This window comes from Bison bison, unplaced genomic scaffold (assembly GCF_000754665.1).
Source record: "Bison bison bison isolate TAMUID 2011002044 unplaced genomic scaffold, Bison_UMD1.0 scf7180017864176, whole genome shotgun sequence".
NCBI classification, from domain to species: domain Eukaryota; kingdom Metazoa; phylum Chordata; class Mammalia; order Artiodactyla; family Bovidae; genus Bison; species Bison bison.
Window position 1 is genome coordinate 4,096,271 of NW_011494748.1, and position 20,566 is coordinate 4,116,836.

Consider the following 20,566-nt stretch of genomic DNA (forward strand, 5'->3'; position numbering starts at 1 on the left):
CATACACACATATATGAGATTAACATTTACATATACTATATATAAAATAGATAACTAATAACGACCTACTGTAAGCACAGGAACCCTACTCAGTACTCTGTAATGGCCTATATGGGAAAGGAATCTGAAAAGTAAATATATGTGTATTTTTATATATAATGGAGTCACTTTGCTGTACACTTGAAAATGAATATAACATTGTCAATCAACTATATTCCAATATGGAAGAAAAATTAAATTAAAAACAAATTCTAAAAACTTAATATTTGCCATTTCAGTTTCTACTTAAAAAAAATAAAGGTTTGAAATATATTACTGACAAGAGTACACTCAATACAAAGAAAATGGAGATGCATCATGCTAGAGATGTATCAACTAACATCTTTATCTGTAGTAGCGACCAAGTTTGGCCCAGAATTAGCATTGTTAAAAGAACAACCAAAGTACCTGAAAGAAGATGGAAACTACTAGCAAAGTATCTTAAAGTTCCTGATGAATTATCCAAAAGTATTTACTTTGTTATCAGAAAGCTAATCTTACTACAGCATTGAACTCCATTTTGATTTATCTACACTGTTACTAAGGGTATATATTGTTACAACATTTTTAGTGGTCGCTCCTGGTATTATGTTCCATATGCGAAACTTATCACAGTCTACTTGTCTTGAATGACATTTTACCAGTACAAATAAAACGTGGAAACATTACTCCTTTCACATAACTTTATACTTCCCCATTTACAAAATTATTTGTTTTCCCCACACTGAGACTCATACCACACTGTGTCGTAAGTTTTTCTCTCGCAAATCTGGAGTCTCTCCAAAGAGGAGGGCTTAGGAAAGCCTCTCAAAAACTGAATCATAGGAATGAAAATCCGAAGAGTTCTCCCCCAATGGTTTGGACTGTGAAAAATGCTTGAACTGAGGTCGTTCAGAAGGAAGAAGTCTCAGTGATGATTGAAATGAAAGTTTTACCTCCTTGTGTACTTAGTCTGAAGTCATATTAGACAGTAATTTTATTTAGAAAGAATAATTTGACTTCCATTGTATCTGACTGATAGAACTGCAAATTCATATTCAATTCAGCATTAAGTTTACAATACTGAAATTACTTTTAAAATACATGTTAATTATTTACAGATTTTAGATCATTTTAATGATTTTACAGAAACATTAGTTGGCTTATGTAGTGGCTGTACAGCTCACAAGGGACCCCATTCATTTTAGCTACCTGTTAACCCCATAGCAGAAGACCTGCTAGTCACTCTCTATGTGTTACTTGCTACCCTCCCAGAAAATGATCTTCAACCTGGCTGCTTATTAGTAGAGACATTACCTTGCCAACAAAGTAGTCTAGTCAAGGCTATGGTTTTTTCAGTGGTCATGTATGGATGTGAGAGTTGGATTATAAAGAAAGCTGAGCGCTGAAGAATTGATGCTTTTGAACTCTGGTGTTGGAGAAGACTCTTGAGGGTCCCTTGGACTGCAAGGAGATCCAACCAGTACATCCTAAAGGAGATCAGTGCTGGGTATTCATTGGAAGGACTGATGCTAAAGCTGGAACTCCAATACTTTGGCCACCTCATGCTAAGAGCTGACTCATTTGAAAAGACCCTGATGCTGGGAGGGATTGGGGGCAGGAGGAGAAGGGGATGACAGAGGATGAGATGGTTGGATGGCATCACCGACTCAATGGACATGGGTTTGGGTGGACTCCGGGAGTTGGTGGTGGACAGGGAGGCCTGGCGTGCTGCGATTCATGGGGTTGCAAAGAGACACGACTGAGCGACTGAACTGAACTGAACTGAGGAACCTAAAAATCCTGATGCTGCAGCCCCAACCCCCAGAAATTCCAATTTAACTGGACACAGTATTTTCTCAACTTCCCCAAATGCATGTATTGCAGTACCTAGCTAGCTTACTGCCACATGCGTTGACTTGAGACAATCAGAACTTAGAGAATCTAGCTTAGGACAGAAAGAAAATGACTGGTTTGCTTCGATGGGTGGGATCTTATGCTCCTGAATAACAGAGGAATCAAGAGGAACATGTATGCCTGCAATGAGAGGAGAAAGAAGCAGAGTCACTGAGAGGAGCAGAAGGAATGGGAGAGTGGTTCACGGGGGATATTTATGGCTGATTCATGTTGATGTGTGGCAGAAACCACTATAATCTGTGAAGCAATTATCCTTTAATTAAACATAAATAAATTAAAAGAAACACAAAGTTTGTGAGGATTGGCAAGAAGAGTGATGTGATTGAAATACATGAAAAATAACAGAAAAAGAATAACTAGTATGGTGTTTTACATAGAGGGAAATATATTCTTCTCAATCTCTGCAGAATTGTCTGACCTGCAAACTGTCTTGCATTAGTCGCTAGAAAGTGAATGCATAAAATGGATATAGATTGCTACCACTTAGTAGGAAGGCATCTAAGTCAATACCCTCTTAACACTAGTTCTACATCCATGGCAGACTAGGAGACATTCAGTGACTCTTCTCTTGCTGAAAGTAAGACTTCCTATTCCAACAAAATTATAACTCCTCTGGGGCAAAGCTATGTTTTCATTCATTACAACACTTAGCACTGTGCTTTCTGCAGAATGAGGCTTTATTAATGAATCTGTTTAAAGGAATAAATGAGGATCAGTTCAGCTTTTATATACCAGTTGTACATATGAAAGATAAATGTTAGCACCAAGCCTACACATGAAGAAAAGTGATATATTTACAATGTCATTTGCAATATTTTAATTCTATTAACATCTCTACTCCCCATATTGTAAAAATGCAATCCATGTAACTTTTATTTATAATTTACTCTCCTCTAGTAATAAATAACTTTTGTTCATATTGTAAATTTGCTAATGCCAATGAAAACACATGGGGAGAAACCTTAAATCATTACCAAATTCCGCTAACATCCAGAGGCCATATGATATTCTAATACAAGTCTTACCAACATAAACCTGTGAGGACAGAAGACAAAAATGTGTTTGTAGTGGTCACATAAACATTTGAGGTTTTTATTAGGGATCTATCACTACTTGTTAATTCATTGAAATAATTTCTTTAGACAGAAAAAAAATCATTTTCCATTCTTTTGGGAATGTTTGGAGTATTCACAGAGTATCTGTGATTTCCTTAAGTGCGGCATTTTGGATTAGTTAAGACGTTTATATTATTAAAGGCTATTGGAATTGCAAAGTTTCTAAAAGCATGTTTTTTTCAATGATAGAGAGTAAAAGCAAAACACTGAGTTAGAGTTACAAATCTACACTCCTATAGATATGGGAATAATATATTTTGTTCCATCAACATGTCTCCTTTACATTATTCAGCACAAAGCTTTGTGAAATAAGAATCATGGGAATATAAGAATATAAAGGAAAAAGGTACAAATAACAGCTTCATAAACTGAAAAATGTACATAAATAAATCATGTATATGTGGGCAGTTTGCTTAGCTGGCAAGAAACAAAATATGGAAAATCTGCTTGTTAAACAATAACTACAGAGTGTGCTTTTATGATGTTTTTCACTGCAGTAATTCATATTAGAGATAGAAGCAGTTGCATGTTAAATAAAATCATTGAGCATTGTTCCCTTCATATTGTAAAGAGCTGACTTATGTTGTTTTTAGATGCCTCCCATTAGAAAGTAAATATTCCTTCAATGCTGTGCATTTCACAAAATTTAATAAAGATGAACTATAAATAAAGTCACTGGGAGATTTCAGACAGTTTTATTAGGAGATTGTTGAAAAGAAAAAGAAAATTAAATACAATAACAGTAAACGTGGTTCTCACATTGAAACCAGGCTCAAAGAACTAGGCTACCATAGAAAAATTTCCAATTCTTGCATTATGATGTAAAAACAGATTTTTGTACAGATTTTGTACAACAAAATTCGTAATAACCTTTTATCATTTTTAGAAAACTTTAAATATATAGATAAAAATAGACAATTTTCATAGGTCCTACATGAAGATGAGTATGTTCTGTTTCAAGGGCTTGCATAGAGCGCAAATGTGGTTATAATATAGAACAACTAGACATTAATAATTTTAGGATTACAAAAGCATGGAAACCATAAAATGGGCACAATTTCACTTGTTTAAACCAAAAAATGAATTTTAAACCAACCTGTATAACTAATAAAGGGTAAAAAACTTAAGTTACAGACTTAAAATAACTTTCTTGACTTGTAATATTTACAACATGTTAGTAAGATTCTCTCTTAGCATATAGCTGATAGCTTTTTTTTATTCCTTTCTAAAATTTCCTTTTATAGTGAACCAAACACTAAAGCATTCTCAAAGGTCTGGAAAATATGTATTTTAAAACTATTCAACCTACTTAACAGGTGACTCTATGCAAGAAGCAGAGCAATGGCTGATTACTACTTATGGAAGTTGTGGGCTTTTAAAAAAAAGCTTTCAAAAATGTATGATTCAAAAGGTTGCCACAAGTCCCTCTGATTTTAAGTGTTATAATCCTTTAAAGACTGCATACAGGGAAAAGCAAGAGATACATACAAGGAATAAAATCTCTTGTGTTCAAATAACAAAAGATGTTTATGGAAGAATTATGCTTAGAAAACCAAGTTTCTAGAAAGCACTTACTAACAGTGTTTTAAATAAAAATATTGCTCCCTTTTAAGCAAGCTAAAAATAGGAACTGCATATATAACCTTTTTATTGTATTAAAAATGGCCTTAGCTGGTTAATAGCGAGCTACACAAAAGAAATATGTTTCAGTATTGCAAGGAAGACCTAAAAACTATAGAAGCTTAGTGCCAGTGTATCTATAATGTTAATTTCTTAACCAAATCATTAATAGCCAATGAGAACTATCTTTAAACATGTTTAAGCTAGTTTCCTTGGCCATTTAAGATTTTGCTATTTATGGTAATAAATAATGTTAGGATCATAAAATTTTAAGATGACAGCAAAATCATAAAATGTCCAGCAACTGTACTGACTCATGATTTCAGTCTTTAAAGGTGTAACTCAAAGTATGTAAAAACAAGGAGAAGGTAACTTCAGCTTGTAGTAAGCACTGTTTGCAGCTTGACTTCCAGTTATCTGCACAAAAGTGAAAACACATATGGTAACTCTCAAGAAGACAGTGAAAATAACACATAGGCACCCTTCCCTCTGACCAGGGGGGGAAGCACAACACATTTGAACTTTATCACTCAGCGCTACATGGTATTGGACTGATACATCAAGGATCAAGAGTTTGTTAGGTTTTGTCTTTCAGCAACATTAACATAATATGACATTAACATATAAAAATATTTCTGGTGTTTTGATTTACTATTCAGCCACAATCCATTCTCAATAGTGCAGTTTGGGGCACTAACTAGGGTTCAATATACAAATAAAAGTGGCTGACACAGAGTTCTGTTGTCACCAGATGCATAAGATCTCATTCATTAATACTGTGACTCCAGACAAATATTTACATGCCTGCATGCGTTAAAACCAGAAAGGTGTCTTTCTGACCAACAGGGTGACAAAACATATTTTCTAAAATTTTCATTTTCCTAAACTCTAGTATACTACTGCATACATAATACCTTCCTTGTATGTTTTATGTTTATATACTGTACATGTGACCAACAGTTTGAAGAAGAAGCATCCTGATCATTTTAAGTTCTCTATACCACTACCAGTTTGGAATGAAAACATGTTACATTTATATATTTTTTAAGGTAAAAAGACCTTCAGTGAAACCTTTTGGCTTATATCCAATGCTTCTCTTCAGATATGCAAAATGTTATTTCACGGGGTTGTTGTCAATATCCATTTGTTGGTCTTTTGGAAAGTACATGGGACAAAAATCTTCAGGAGAAAAACCACAGTTAGAGAGTTTAAAATAGAATGTAACAATATTATTCTGTGATTTACTGATTTTTTAGGAATCCTCTATGTCCTCTACAAGTTTATTTCCAAGTGTTCTTGCTGGTTTCTGGAGGACATAATTCTGTAAGTCTAGGTGACCAGTGCTACAAGAGTCTTGATGTGCTCAGACACAGAATTTTCAGAAGAGGAAAATGGTTCATTCCATTAAAAAAACAAAGGTAGGTCTTATTCAGACCTACTTTTAAACTGTATACAAGTGTCCAGCAGCAAAGTTGCAGTTATTAACTGTATGAAGTTTGATACTTGTACATTTACAAACATTCTCAGGTCTCTGGTATGAACCACAGATGAAAATCAATAAAGGAAAACCTTTTTTTTGTAGAATACTTAAACTTTTAAAGAACATTAATACACAAAATTGAGGAAGTTCCCTTAAAAGGACTTTATTTTTTTCCAAACTTTCCAATGACGAACGTCTGACTGCAGAGTTCTTTACTATAACATGGGTTTCTTCAACAGGAAAGATTCAGTACATGACAGTAGTTTTCAAATACAGTCTTCCATCTAAAAATGAACAACAAAAAATAATTATATGACATCTTGGAGACAAATGTGAAAATAAAAACTACACAACCCAATATAAAATTTGTGGGTTTTATTCTATCTTCACTTATCTAGGAAGCAACATTTTTCACATATTCTCAAAGTTCATTTCATAATTACGTTGAGTTTATATGTTTGAAAAGAATACAGCATTTCATAAATTCTCATAAATATATATTTGCTATTTTGATATCAGTACAGAGCACTCAGAAAATATGTAAGAGTATGTGTATGTGTGACTGATATGCAAAGCTAGTTGATTTCTGTTGAATGACTATTACTTCCTCCAAGCTTGCAGAACCAATTTTTTTCTGAATGCACTCAGATATATCTCCATTATGAAAGACTGAGAGGTGTTGTTAAATATACTATGTAATGCAACTCGTGTGCATACTTGTTGCTACTTATATGAAAGTCATCCAGGTTATTTCATCAATGTCAATGAACTATAATCTTTCCACCTTGAAGTGAGATTAATAGAATAATTAAATATTAAGATGCAAATATATTACTCAACTTTTACCAGTTGAGAAATACAGCTATGTGAAAAAGAAAAGTAAATTAGATCTTCAACAAATCTACTAGAATGAAGCATAAATAAGAAATTAAAAATCCAGAGAAAAAACAAAGCAAAACATAAATCTATTACCCTCTCAACTGTCCACTTTATGGTGTGGTTTAAACTTTTGAAATATTTGTATAAAATGTTTAAATTTCACATAATTTAATATCTATAGTAGAAGGTATGCTGCTGTTAAGTCACTTCAGTCGTGTCCGACTCTGTGCAACCCCATGGACGGCAGCCCACCAGGCTCCCCCGTCCCTGGGATTCTCCAGGCAAGAACACTGGAGTGGGTTGCCATTTCCTTCTCCAATGCATGAAAGTGAAAAGTGAAAGTGAAGTCGCTCAGTTGCGTTCAACTCTTAGCGACCCCATGGACTGCAGCCTACCAGGCTCCTCCATCCATGGGGATTTTCCAGGCAAGAGTACTGGAGTGGGGTGCCATTGCCTTCTCCAGTAGAAGGTATATAGAAAAGTAAAGTTTTTAAACATTTGAAAAATGCTTATTGCAGTGCAAGTGTTTGCAAAATGTCTGGTAACTTTAACAATTAATACATAAGGAACTAGAAATAAACTACAGTTATTTAGGAAACACAGTCTAAATATTTGTAGATCTCACCTTCAACATTAAGTTAATTGAGTGCTTATACATAATCTGCAGTAATTAGTAACTTAAAACCGATGTTAAACCATTTTTCTACTTCACAGAAATGTTGATGTACCTAAAATTGTATATCCCTACCACATGTTTTAGCTTTGCCTCCAGGATATTTTGAACTCTGGCTTATTGGTATAATCTGAGCACCCAGTGAATGTTCAATACGTATGGGTCTGAATGAACAAATGAATGAACAAGTCAGATATAATTTTCATGTGGTTTATATATACAAAATAGATAAATAAGCCCAAATAAACCTAATAAACTAATATTATAAAAAATTTAAAAATAAAGCTTCAGTTTTTCATATTCTTAGTATCATGTATCTAAAAATCAGAACTCCTAATAGATATTTTTGATAATGATTTTTACTAACTAAAGCAACTAAACGGTTTTAAAATCTAGTAATAGAAATTATAGAAACAACCAAAGAAGTAGAATGCTGCTAAGTCTGCTGCTAAGTCGCTTCAGTCTTGTCCAATTCTGTGCGACCCCATAGACGGCAGCCCACCAGGCTCCCCCGTCCCTGGGATTCTCCAGGCAAGAACACTGGAGTGGGTTGCCATTTCCTTCTCCAATGCATGAAAGTGAAAAGTGAAAGTAAATTTGCTCAGTTGTGTCAACTCTTAGCGACCCCATGAACTGCAGCCCACCAGGCTCCTCCATCCATGGGGATTTTCCAGGCAAGAGTACTGGAGTGGGGTGCCTTTGCCTTCTCCAAGAAGTAGAATACTGATGCTTTTTACCAAAATTTTCTAATTCTTAGTCTTTATTTAATTTAACCCAACTTTTCTTTCCTTCCAATTTATCTCAATATTTCTATCATTGTATATTCACTTATATTGAAGATTTCATTCTCATTCTTTTTTTTTTTTTTAATAGACAATGATTCCTAAGATTAGAGAGGGGAGGAGAAACATCTGTCTTCAAAATTCAAATTTTATTCAGTGAAGTCATTCAAAATACTTGTGGAAAAGAAATGATTTGCTCAAAATTAACATCTCAAGATTATGAATTCTTAAAAGTCTTTTTCCATCAAAGAAAAAATTAAAGCCTTAAAGATTATTTTCTAATCTTCTGTGATACCTATAGCATATTAGGAGAAGGAATGCAGTAGCAAAGAATGGTTATACAAAAGTCATTCATTAATCATCAATCATTGTATGTTTGCACATTGTTATAAGGAGAAGGAAATGGCAACCCACTCCAATATTCTTGCCTGGAGAATCTCATGGACAGGGGAGCCTGGTGAACTACTGTCCTTGGGATCGCAAAGAGTTGGGCACACAACTGGGCACACAGCACACACGTTGTTTTAAAAGGTCCACTAGCCAGATTCTTCATCCAGGTTCTATACAATTGACATTGACTTTCTTCTCTAATCTTATCTGTCACCCCTCTCCCTCATGCAGTGACCCGGTCGCACACCAAGCTCTGCACTGCTGAGGTCTGTTATTCCTTCTAGAAGCTTCAAAATAAGTACCTCCTCCTTCCCTGCTTGCATTGCTGTCTTACTAAACATCTCTTAATAGAGCTCACCCTAAGAATCAACTTCATAGCACTTTGTCTCACTTTGATGTTATATATGAGAAGTCTCTTACATGGCGAGACGCTCAAAAGCAGCAGCCGTAATTCTTTCCCCATCAGTATCAGAAGGAGAATGCTTCAGCATGATGCTTTCTTTAAAGCTTTTAATGCAGTCTCAAATGTTAAACTTTTGGAGAAATTAATTAATTAACATGCTTATGTGCTAAAAATAATTCTTTTAGCATTTAGAGATTTTAAAGTCTATCTGAAACTAAATTTTAAAACAAAAAATATATACATTAAAAATATAACGATAATTTTGTAAGATTTTTATTGCAGCCATATACAAAATATGTTTATAAAAATTATAAACATATTTATGTGCTCAGTATTTATCGACTATAACAATTACTTTTAATAAATATGTCTAAAATTTTTGACTCATGTTCATAACAGGTGGAAAGCATCAAGCATTAAAAATGCTGGCTGTAAAATAGATTCCAATAGTTATAGTTAAGGCATTTCCATGGTTAAATAATACTTAGATATCAAGGATTATCTGCCTTAGAATTAACTGGAAATAGAAATTTATCAGGCACAGACCGACTCTAGAAGAGTAACTCTCTCTCCTTTTGTCTACAAAGCCTAACTTTGAAGCAATTCTACTTTATAATTTTGTCATATTTATTAAAACATTTATTTAGTCACTAAGTCTTGTTCATGGACTCCTTGTGACCCCATGGACTGCAGCCTGCTAGGCTCCCCTGTCCATGGGATTTCCCAGGCAAAAATAAGGTAGTGTGTTGCCATTTCCTTCTCCAGGGGAATCTTCCCCACTCAGGGATCAAATTCACACCTCCTGCACTGCAGCAATAATTGAAACATACTTATGGATAAATCTGAATCTGTAAGGAAAAAAAAGAAGTTTTAAATAATTTTATGTTGTTCCTGAGAAATTATATTGACCTGCTAATCTACAGCAAATAATCAAATATGGATGTACCCAGAGAGCTAACAGCAGGCTTCTGAGTTATGGGACTATAGGTCTATCTTAGGCCTCCGATAACAAACCACCTGAGAGCAAGCCTAATGGCAAGAGTGCTAGATAAAATACATGGGCCCATAATTCAAACTGTGCCATGGTTTTATGTTATGTAATAAGTATTCCAATACTCTGTTCTTGCCTGACTCTTCAAACAGTAGGCAAAGTGATGGAGCCCTAGCTGCTGCTAAGTCGCTTCAGTCGTGTCCGACTCTGTGCGACCCCAGAGACGACAGCCCACCAGGCTCCCCCATCCCTGGGATTCTCCAGGCAAGAACACTGGAGTAGGTTGCCATTTCCTTCTCCAATGCATGAAAGTGAAAAGTGAAAGTGAAGTTGTTCAGTCGGGTCCAACTCCTAGCGACCCCATGGACTGCAGCCTACCAGGCTCCTCCGTCCATGGGATTTTCCAGGCAAGAGTACTGGAATGGGGTGCCATTGCCTTCTCCCCATCATTTCCTATATCATCTTTATTTCTGTATTTCTTGGCTACCAAGAAACATTTTTCCTGATGCTGAGCATGGTTTACGAAGTAATCATTCCCTGATATTTCAACTGGGAAAGAATTGTTTTACGATCAAATCAACTGGAAATAGGAGCTTCCCAGGTGGTGCTAGTGGTAAAGAACTTGCTTGCCAATGCAGGAGACTTAAGAGACGAAGGTTCAATCCCTGAGTCTGGAAGATCCCCTGGAAAAGGGCATGGCAACCCACTCCTGCCTAGAGAATCCCATGGACAGAAGAGCCTGGCAGGCTACAGTCCATAGGTTTGCACAATCAGACAAAACTGAAGCGACTTAGCATGCAAATTGGAAATAAAGGTAATAATAATTATGAACAGCATAGATAATATCTTCTGAGAGTCTATTGTGTTCAGGGCACTTTACAGATTTCAAATCTAAATTTTTCAACAACAACAAAAAATGTATTCTTAGTGCCTTTTACAAACAGGCTATTAAAGCCTAAAAAATTTAAGTTATTCTACACATTTTCAAAGAACTAGAAAATAGATATGCAATGAATTGATATTTAATTGAATCCACATCTATTCCATTATGTCACTTCCTCTAAAAAGCAATTGGAAGATTACTGGAGGAAATACACTGACTCTGATGCAGAGGAAGGGACTGAACCTTAGACACCTTGATACCATCCGTCTCCCTGTTTTGTAAATCTGTTCTCAGCATTTTCTCAGAAAACAGAGGCTTCCTTTTAGTATGCAAAGCCTCAAATGAACAACTTGAAATCAGAACTAGAATTCTCCTAGTTTGGTTTCAGAGCAAATATCTTCCTTTGACACAATGATTATTTGCTTTTGTAAGGGAGGCTGATATGACAGAAAAATCATCAAGCGGCACTCTGTACATGGGAGTACTTAATTAAAAAGTCTCTTCTAATTAAAAGCATGTGGGAGAAGGGATTGAGTGAAACTATTTAAATTACAAATTCCTTTAATAGTTCCAAAGTTCATTGTGATTTGATGCTTACAGCTCTAATTTGGTGAATAAGTATCTAGATCACTGAATAGTTTATTGCAGGTATGAATTTTTGTATGCTGCTTACTGTTATTATGCAGATTTAGATCTACAGATGAGTTAAAGAAAATATTTTAAAATCCTTATGAAAATGAATCTCATGTTTTAATCTAGTTCTGTTTTGTGTTTGTGAATTATATTTACTTTTTTAATTTCATTTTTATTTTATATTAGAGTATTGTTGATTTACAGTACTGTGTTAGTATCAGGTGTACAGCAAAGTGATTCAGTTATACATACACACTGATTTAATATTTTGTACCTATTATTATATGTAGTTATTTATAGCATCTAATACATATAAACAGATATAGAATTTAGCTCATATTCCATATATGAAACTAAAGTATTAAATAGCTTGATCATTTATTTTAAAAAGTTAATGAAGTTTGTTCAACAACAATCACAATATATGATGAGATTTTATTACAAACTGGAACAATTTCAAATTGCTTAGGTGGATTACACCAGAAATCCAATGCTTTCATGGAAACATTAACAAGGGACTGTGTCACTGAAGAGTATTACTCAGTATGCAGATAGGTATATATTCCAGTTTTGAATAGAACTCCCTTGAAAACATACACAAGGATCTCTTGCTTTTTGGTTTTTGCACAAAGAGATTAATAAATTACATTTCTGTTAGGAAGTAGCTTTATTAAAAATAGCATCTATTTGGTCAAAACTTATATCCAGACACCTGTAATTGAATGAAGTTTGCTGCTTTCACAAAAAAGTTGTATGTACCCATATCTTACTACTCCAGAGCTGAGAAAAATAGGACTATAACAGATGGCAAACATATAAGATCATTTATCTAGAACATTTAATATTTACTTAAAGAATATTAGGCTAATATGAAATGTAGTAGCCCTAAACTTTTCTCAGCATAATGTCTTAATTATATAAAGTAAGAGAAACCAAAAGAAGCGATGAAAACAAATGTTAATGATTCATGTGATATTTGATAAGACAACGAAAGGAAGTCAAAATAAAAGCAAGCAAACAGAAACAGATGGGAAGGATCTTTGTCAAGTCATAACCCCTCTTCTAAAACCCCTAAAGGAAGAAGCTAATTAAAGAAAATATTGTTTCTTGCTTTTTTAATATAATTTTATATTTAGAGTAAGAACATTCTGCTACTGCTGAGGCAAAGAAGCAGAGACAGAAAGTCTACATTTAACATGAAAAATATTTTAAGAGAGATTGATGTTCAGCACAAGCTCTTTTACAAGAGGATACTGAGTAAATATCATTTCTTCTCACGAAATGCAGATAATAACTGTATAAGTGATTTCCAGAAGTTATGGTCAAGGTTGTGTTCAAAAACGATGAAAAGACAAAAACTGAAGAAGTTGCAATCAATTTTGAATTTTAGATCTTTCAGGGAGACAGTTGCATAACCTGAGGCCCACAAAGTTGAGTGAAAATGAGAAAGGACTGGACATCAGATCCCTTTTGAATGCTTACTCTATACACACCTGGTGCCATTCTAGAGAGTGGGCACAGACTACGTGTAAGAAGGCACACCAAGCAGGGTGTCTTATACAGAAGCCAAATATACTAGTACAGGCAGTAGGTAATGGATTACCTAATGGACCAAAATGGCCCAGCTCATTTGAAACCAGAGTAGATCATACCGTGTTTATTACAAAGTTAGTATGAAGTAAAGCTCTTGATTGTGGCTAATACTGTAAACAATTTTGTAAACAAGAACTGCTTTTTATCAATTTTTCAGTTTTCTTCAAAGAAAAAAGTGGATGAGAACATCTTCTAGTTTAAAACATGCTCTGAGAACAGATTATCTAAAGTTACTATACATAGGGTAAAAAGGTATCTACATTTTAAAATAGAAATAATAAAAATAAATCCCTTTCTACACATGAAGAAACTTTTATTAGACTCTAGGTAATACAGTCTATTACCTAGACTTCCCAGGTGGCGCTAGTGGTAAAGAACCCACCTGCCAATTAAGGAGACATGAGACACAGGTCTCATTACGGGGTCAGGAAGATCCCCTGGAGGAGGGGGTCTTCCTGAATCCACTCCAATATTCTTGCTTGGACAATCCCATGGACAGAGGATCCTTGGTGGGCTACAGTCCATAAGGTTGCAAAGGGTCAAACACAACTAAAGCAACTTAGCACAAAGATATGCAAGCACACTTACAGGGGGAAAGACTGGAAATTTGACAGTTTGACAAACTGAAGCAGGTGGAATTAGACTTGAGGTATTGGAGCTAGAAGGAAACATCACTGAGCAGCCTGATCTAATCACACATTCTTTTTAAATGAGAAACTAAACAGACAAACCAGTAATGAGAGATGAGCTTAAAAATGTGGAGAGAAGGCATTTGAAAATGTACAGATGTCTATGGTTAATCTTAGCAAGCTTGGAGTTAGCCCTGGGCAAAATGATTTTTCCAAATGACTAGTCAGTTTAAAGTATCTCAGTTCTTCTAAGAAATTATGTTCTTATTGTAGGTCTCTTAAAGAGTCCCTTTGCTCGAATTTCATCATTGTCAACTATTTACTGCTTGTCTATTCACCAAGAACCAGGCAATCTATGCTTAATATTAAAAAAATTATCCCTCTATTAAAATGTTTTAGATGTGAATGATCAGCCTATACTCATGGAGATAGGGTTTGGATCCTATACATTGTATTACTAAGACTTAACTGTTGTTACAACACTTGCCCTAGGATCCAAACTCTTGTCCTCTGCCAAGTTATTTTTACTATGCCTATACTTCTATTTGGCTCAGAGGTTAAAGCATCTGCCTGCAAGGCAGGAGACCCAGGTTCAATCCGTGGGTCGGGAAGATTCCCTGGAGAAGGAAATGCCAACACACTCCAGTATTCTTGCCTGGAGAATCCCATGGACGGAGGAGCCTGGTAGGTTACAGTCCACGGGGTCACAGAGTCGGACACGACTGAGCGACTTCACTTTCACTTTCATACTTCTGTTTGCATATCACTTTAGAATACACAACCTGAGTCTAATCATGAGGAAATATCAAATGCAAAATGAGAAACATTCTCTTAAGACTTTTTCCAAACATGTCAATTTTACAATTTTACAATTTTTTTTTTACAATTTTTAAAAGGCCAAGGAAAGGCATACAATCGAAGAAACAAAAGAGAAATTACAACTAAATATAATGTGATCTTAATTTGGATTTAGGAATGCTGTAAATGCTATAAAGGACATGATTGGGTCAAATGACAAGATTAGAGTGTCAGTATCAGTTTAAATAAAAGTACTGTGTCAATTAAATAGGTTATTGGGCTGATAAATACACTGTATTTATGTATAAGAGAAAAATCCTTATTTTTAATAAGTACTCCCTAGAATGTATATGGGTAAATATAACAGGTAAAGTACCATGATTTATACATTTTACTTTCAAATGCTTCAGAAAATATTATGCAGATAGGGAAAATTATAAAGTATATAGAAGAAAAACATTAACAATAGGTGAAGATTTGCAAAGTGCATATGCAAGTTGCAAAAATTTTTAGCTTTTCTGTAAGTATAGTTTTTTTTCAAATATATATTAAAACTAAATAGGTTTCTTAAGAGGAAATGAATAAAATATAAAATAGGTTGCCTAAGTGAAATGAAATTTTAATAGTCACCAATATCAGATATTTATTTATAACTAGTTGAAGATTTATCCTCTCCACTAGCCATGTGCACAGTTGTTACACTGATTCTATGAGCTGTATTCTCACAGTAAATATGCTTTCTGCTTAATAGCAAGGTTTTAAGAAGTTCTATTCACATATCAGATAGTAAGGTGATGCTGGGTGATTTTCTTAATAGAGTTCTCCAGAAAAACCAGGTTCAGATTCGTGAAACTTATTGGACTGAGGGTGAGAATATAGGCTGGATTCTGGTCTATTGGTCCATTATGTTTGAAAGGTGAATTTACAATTGCAAAGTTTATGAAGTCTACTTAATTGTCTTACTCCTTAGTTGGTGAGGGCTGTGTAGGCTAATGTGCACTTGGTATAAAGAAATTACTGTTCTGTTTAACTATTTGAAACACAGGTTATCTTTTAAAAGTTTATCAAAAACAAAAGCAAAGCATAACACAGATCTCCTTAAACTTGTAGTTTCTGTAAATAAAGGAAAATTGCTGCTAGGTCTACTTTGGTAAAGAATTTGTGCATGTGTGTTCTAATTAAGCATTCATTAGTAGCAAGTGAGAATCCATCAGAGTGGTTAATGTACCAGCAAGTGATAATGGGGTGTTTTGCACTTAGGTTACCTTGTCCTGATTGTAAGGTGAGACCTCCCAACTTCAGCAAAGTGAAGCACAGTGAAGTATCTTATTACTTTCTCCATGCTTTTATTCATTTCTGGGAGAAAGAAAACTAAGACACAGGGATGGAAGGAAATCATCTGAGGGAATAGCTGAACCTTAGTGATGATGGACTATGCTTAATAAAAATAGAAACATAAAAAAGTGATGCCTTATTTGATAAAAGTAAGATACTGCTAAAAAAGGGAGAAAGAATCTTTCAAATCAAGAATTTGATCCTTTAAAACTGCAAGAGACAGGGAAAGTTTGCAGTGAATAAACTGAGTTTTCAGAATAAATACATTTGTTTTCTTTAGCAAACAGCCAAAAGTGGCAATTAGAAGGACAGTTCTTGTCAGAGTCTAGTTATTTTATTTTAAGCTTGGCCGGGGAAAAATCATCCTTCTTTTAAAAGTTTAGCATTTTTATGCTTATTTTTGATAGCATGACTAATTCAGTAATTTTAGTAAAATTATATTTGTTTGGGGAAGTAAGTGTGAATGAACAAAGTTCTAAATATCCAGAGCTTGATTTAACATTTAAACAATGCTAAACCAAAATGCCAGTCTAGTGTTAACATTGACAAATGTCAAACTTCAGTGAAAGGGTTGCAAATGTTTATAATAAGTATGGTAACTGTTTTAACCGAAAAAATGGCACTTTCATAGGGAATAACTTTTTTCTACATCTCATCCAATAGAATCATCAAGTATTTAGATCATACATGGGTGAGAACACTAACATGCTGTACAGTAACTATTAAATAAGATAGTTCTCTGTGCACTAATTCTAAAATTAACATAAGGGATCAATTTAGATATGCAGTGTTATAGTACAGAGAAAGATTAGCAAACAGCCAAGAACGATAACTCTGTATACGAGACAGCAAAAGAGACACTGATGTATAGAACAGTCTTATGGACTCTGTGGGAGAGGGAGAGGGTGGGAAGATTTGGGAGAATGGCACTGAAACATGTGAAATGTCATGTATGAAGCGAGATGCCAGTCCAGGTTCAATGCACGATGCTGGATGCTTGGGGCTGGTGCACTGGGATGACCCAGAGGGATGGTATGGGGAGGGAGGAGGGAGGAGGGTTCAGGATGGGGAACACATGTATACCTGTGGTGGATTCATTTTGATATTTGGCAAAACTAATACAATTATGTAAGGTTTAAAAATAAAATTAAATTAATTAAAAAAAAAAAGAATTGTCATATCTAAAGAAAGAATATGAGAATCAGTTGAGTGTTTGTCAAACAGAGTTGTTCAGCCAAGTTTTAATAAATGTCCATTAAAACATGAACCACCATAGGATTATCACCCAAGACTGATGTGGACATCTGGTCTACCTTTACATACATTCCTGAATACATGAAATATTTTAATTATATAATATTCAGTGGGCTGATCCCATTCTTACCAGGTACCTTGGCAATTTTATTTACTATATAATCCTTATGGTAGGAATACTCTAAAATGGCTACCACTGCTCCTTGCCTCCTGGCAGTCACATCCTTGTGAGATATCTCTCCCCTTTAAGTGTGGACTTTCTCTAAAGACTTACTTCTAACGAAGAGAATATGGCAAATGTGATGGAAAGTCACTTCCAAGATGAGGCTGTAAAAACTGTGACTTTCATCTTGCTGGAAGATACTCTTTCTCTGGATCTTTTCACTTGCTTGATCAGATGAAGTAGGTTGACATGTACTGAGTTGCCTCATGGGAGGTCCATCTGACAAGGACCTGATCATGGCCTCTGGCCAATAGCCAACAAGGACCTGAAGCCCTTAGTAAAACAATCTTGAGAAAATGAGGTGTGCCAACAGCTATATGACTGAGTTTGGAAGTGGAGCTTGCTTCAGGTGAGTCTAGAGATGACTGAAGCCCTTTCCAAAAGTTTTTGCAACCTGGGAGAGACCCAAAAGCATAGGACCCAACAGGGGTCCTTCTAGATTTCTCATGTATAGAAAAGGTGAGATAATATATGATGTGAGCCATGAAAGTTTTAAAGTAATTTGTTGTGTCACAATATATAATAAACACTCCAATACTTTGGCCATGTGATGTGCAATGAGTCAACTCATTGGAAAAGACCATGATTATGGGAAAGATGGCATAAGTGATGGCATCCAGTCACATCACTTCATGGCAAATAGATGGGGAAATAATGGGAAAAGTGAGACATTATTGTTTTGGGCTTAAAAATTACTGCAGATGGCGATCACAGACACGAAATTAAAAGACATTTGCTCCTTGGAAGAAAAGCTATGACAAACCTAGACAGCATACTAAAAAAGCAGAGACGTTACTTTGCCAACATAGGTCCATCTAGTCAAGGCTATTGCTTTTCCAGTACCCACGTATGAATGTGACAGTTGGACTATAAAGAAAGCTGAGGGCCAAAGAATTGATGCTTTTGAACTGTGGTGTTGGAGAAGACTCTTGAGAGTCCCCTGGACTGCAAGGAGATAAAACCAGTCAATCCTAAAGGAAATAAGTCAGAATATTCATTGGGAGGACTGATACTGAAGCTGAAACTTCAATACTTTGGCCACCTGATGTGAAGAACTGACTCATTGGAAAAGACCCTGATGCTGGGAAAGATTAAAGGCAGGAGGAGACCAGGATGACAGAGGATGAGGTGGTTGGATGGCATCACTGACTCAGTGGACATGAGTTTGAGTAAGCTCCAGGAGTTGGTGATGGACAGGGAAGCCTGGCATGCTGCAGTCCATGGAGTCACAATGAGTTGGATCTGACTGAGCAACTGAACTGAATGAGAAAGATTGAAGGCAAAAGGAGAAGCGGGTGGCAGAGGATGAGATGGTTAGACAGTGTCACTTTCTCAATGGACATGAATTTGAGCAAACTCTGGTAGATTATGGAGGACAGGGGAGCCCAGTGTGCTGCAGTCCACGGGCTTTCAAAAAGTCAGACACGACTTAGCGAGTGAACAACTTCTTTTATAGTCAAGGTGTGTTGGTCGTTGTCACAGGTAAATATGTCAGTTCTAATGACTTACAATTCTTTAGTATATCTTAGTTTGGTTTCTTTTAGAACACAGAAAGAACTAATAATCCCACTCTGGGTCATGTGGAACTCACCAAGCCAAATGCTGCCTTGTGAGTGCTCCTGCAAAGCATGTCTGCATTTCACAGAATCAGCAAAACCCAACTGTATATTTCGCAGTATGATATTTCTTGTCTTATTATATCAAAATGATTTTTTTAAAAAACCCTCTCTAGCCTGCTACTAATTATATAAGCTACTCTAAATCACAGAATATTTATTTTCACAATTAAAAGGTTTGTTTTGGTATTTTAAATATATATGTAAATGTTTATCTGTGGAAATGGAAATTACTTATACTACCTTAGAGTAATTTGATTCTATTGGGAATAAAACAGATTTTCTCAAAGATTGATGATCTTATTTCACCATATATTGTGACCTTCCCAGAAATAAAGACAATAAAGCACAATAGTCTAATTCTTACATTAAACTTGTTTCAGAATAATGACTGTATCAAATCACTTGATACAATGCGACAGAAGTAACCATCCTATGAAATTTCATAGCTCCGTACTGCTGGGATTGTTACCATGTAATGGGTAATTTAAAAAGACAAGAAAGAGAAGAAAAAACAATCTAAATCTCTCTATTAAAACCACCTAGAAATCGGACAATCATTGTAATGTCTTTCAGAATCTGTGGTTCAATAGTGATGATTGGCTAATTTCAATTTTTGTTGTATCGAATATCTTGCAATATTTGAAGCAATATTATTATATCACATGGTTTCCAATGAAACAGACATAATTCTTTGCAAATTGATCAGTAAAATATCAACAAAATAGCCACAAATAATAAGAAATTAAGATACTAAATACTTTCTAAAATGGAAAGCAACAAGAAAAAGACAAAATGTGTTATCATCAAAATATGCAATGCTAATAGATAAGTTTGCATTTTAAAAATTATCTGTCCCTGTAGACAAAGAGTTTCTGGAAACATCTGAGCACTCTAGACTTACAATTTGTGTTTAAGTTTATTAGTTTTCAATATATACTAAATTCCATCAGATTTGCAATTTTTTAAAATGCAGTTTCAAAAGCATAAACACAAAAACTCTATAAATAAACATCTTAATATGTTATAATAAATGTGCATATAGTTAGAAAGAAAATAAATGCTGATATATGTATATTTCATGCCCATTGTGAAATTTTGCCCTGGGTCATTGTAACATAGGCCACTATTTCCATTAAAATTAATAGCTTGTGGCTGTGGTTACTGTCACTGTTGCCTAATTTTCCCCTCACTAGCAATTGTAACATGAATAAATTAAGTTATATCACCATGTACATCATTATATCCTGAATTAAGGTTAGATTTCAAGAAGCATTATGGATTTAAGGAACTCATCTAGAATTGCATCAAAACTCCTTACAATAAAATATTTA

At 34.9% G+C, this 20,566-nt stretch overlaps 1 protein-coding gene across 3 annotated transcripts in view; it reads right to left on the reverse strand.

Moving 5' to 3' along the window:
- Window positions 1–2,595: 2,595 nt before the first annotated feature.
- The window catches only part of DACH1 (dachshund family transcription factor 1), a 460,914-nt gene continuing 442,943 nt past the window's right edge, over window positions 2,596–20,566 (reverse strand). For all 3 annotated transcript variants that reach the window (XM_010842289.1, XM_010842290.1, XM_010842288.1), the window contains one exon: window positions 2,596–6,434. In XM_010842289.1, coding sequence (XP_010840591.1) covers window positions 6,397–6,434 — 38 coding nt within the window. In that variant the 3' untranslated portion in view covers window positions 2,596–6,396. The remainder of the gene's footprint in view (window positions 6,435–20,566) is intronic.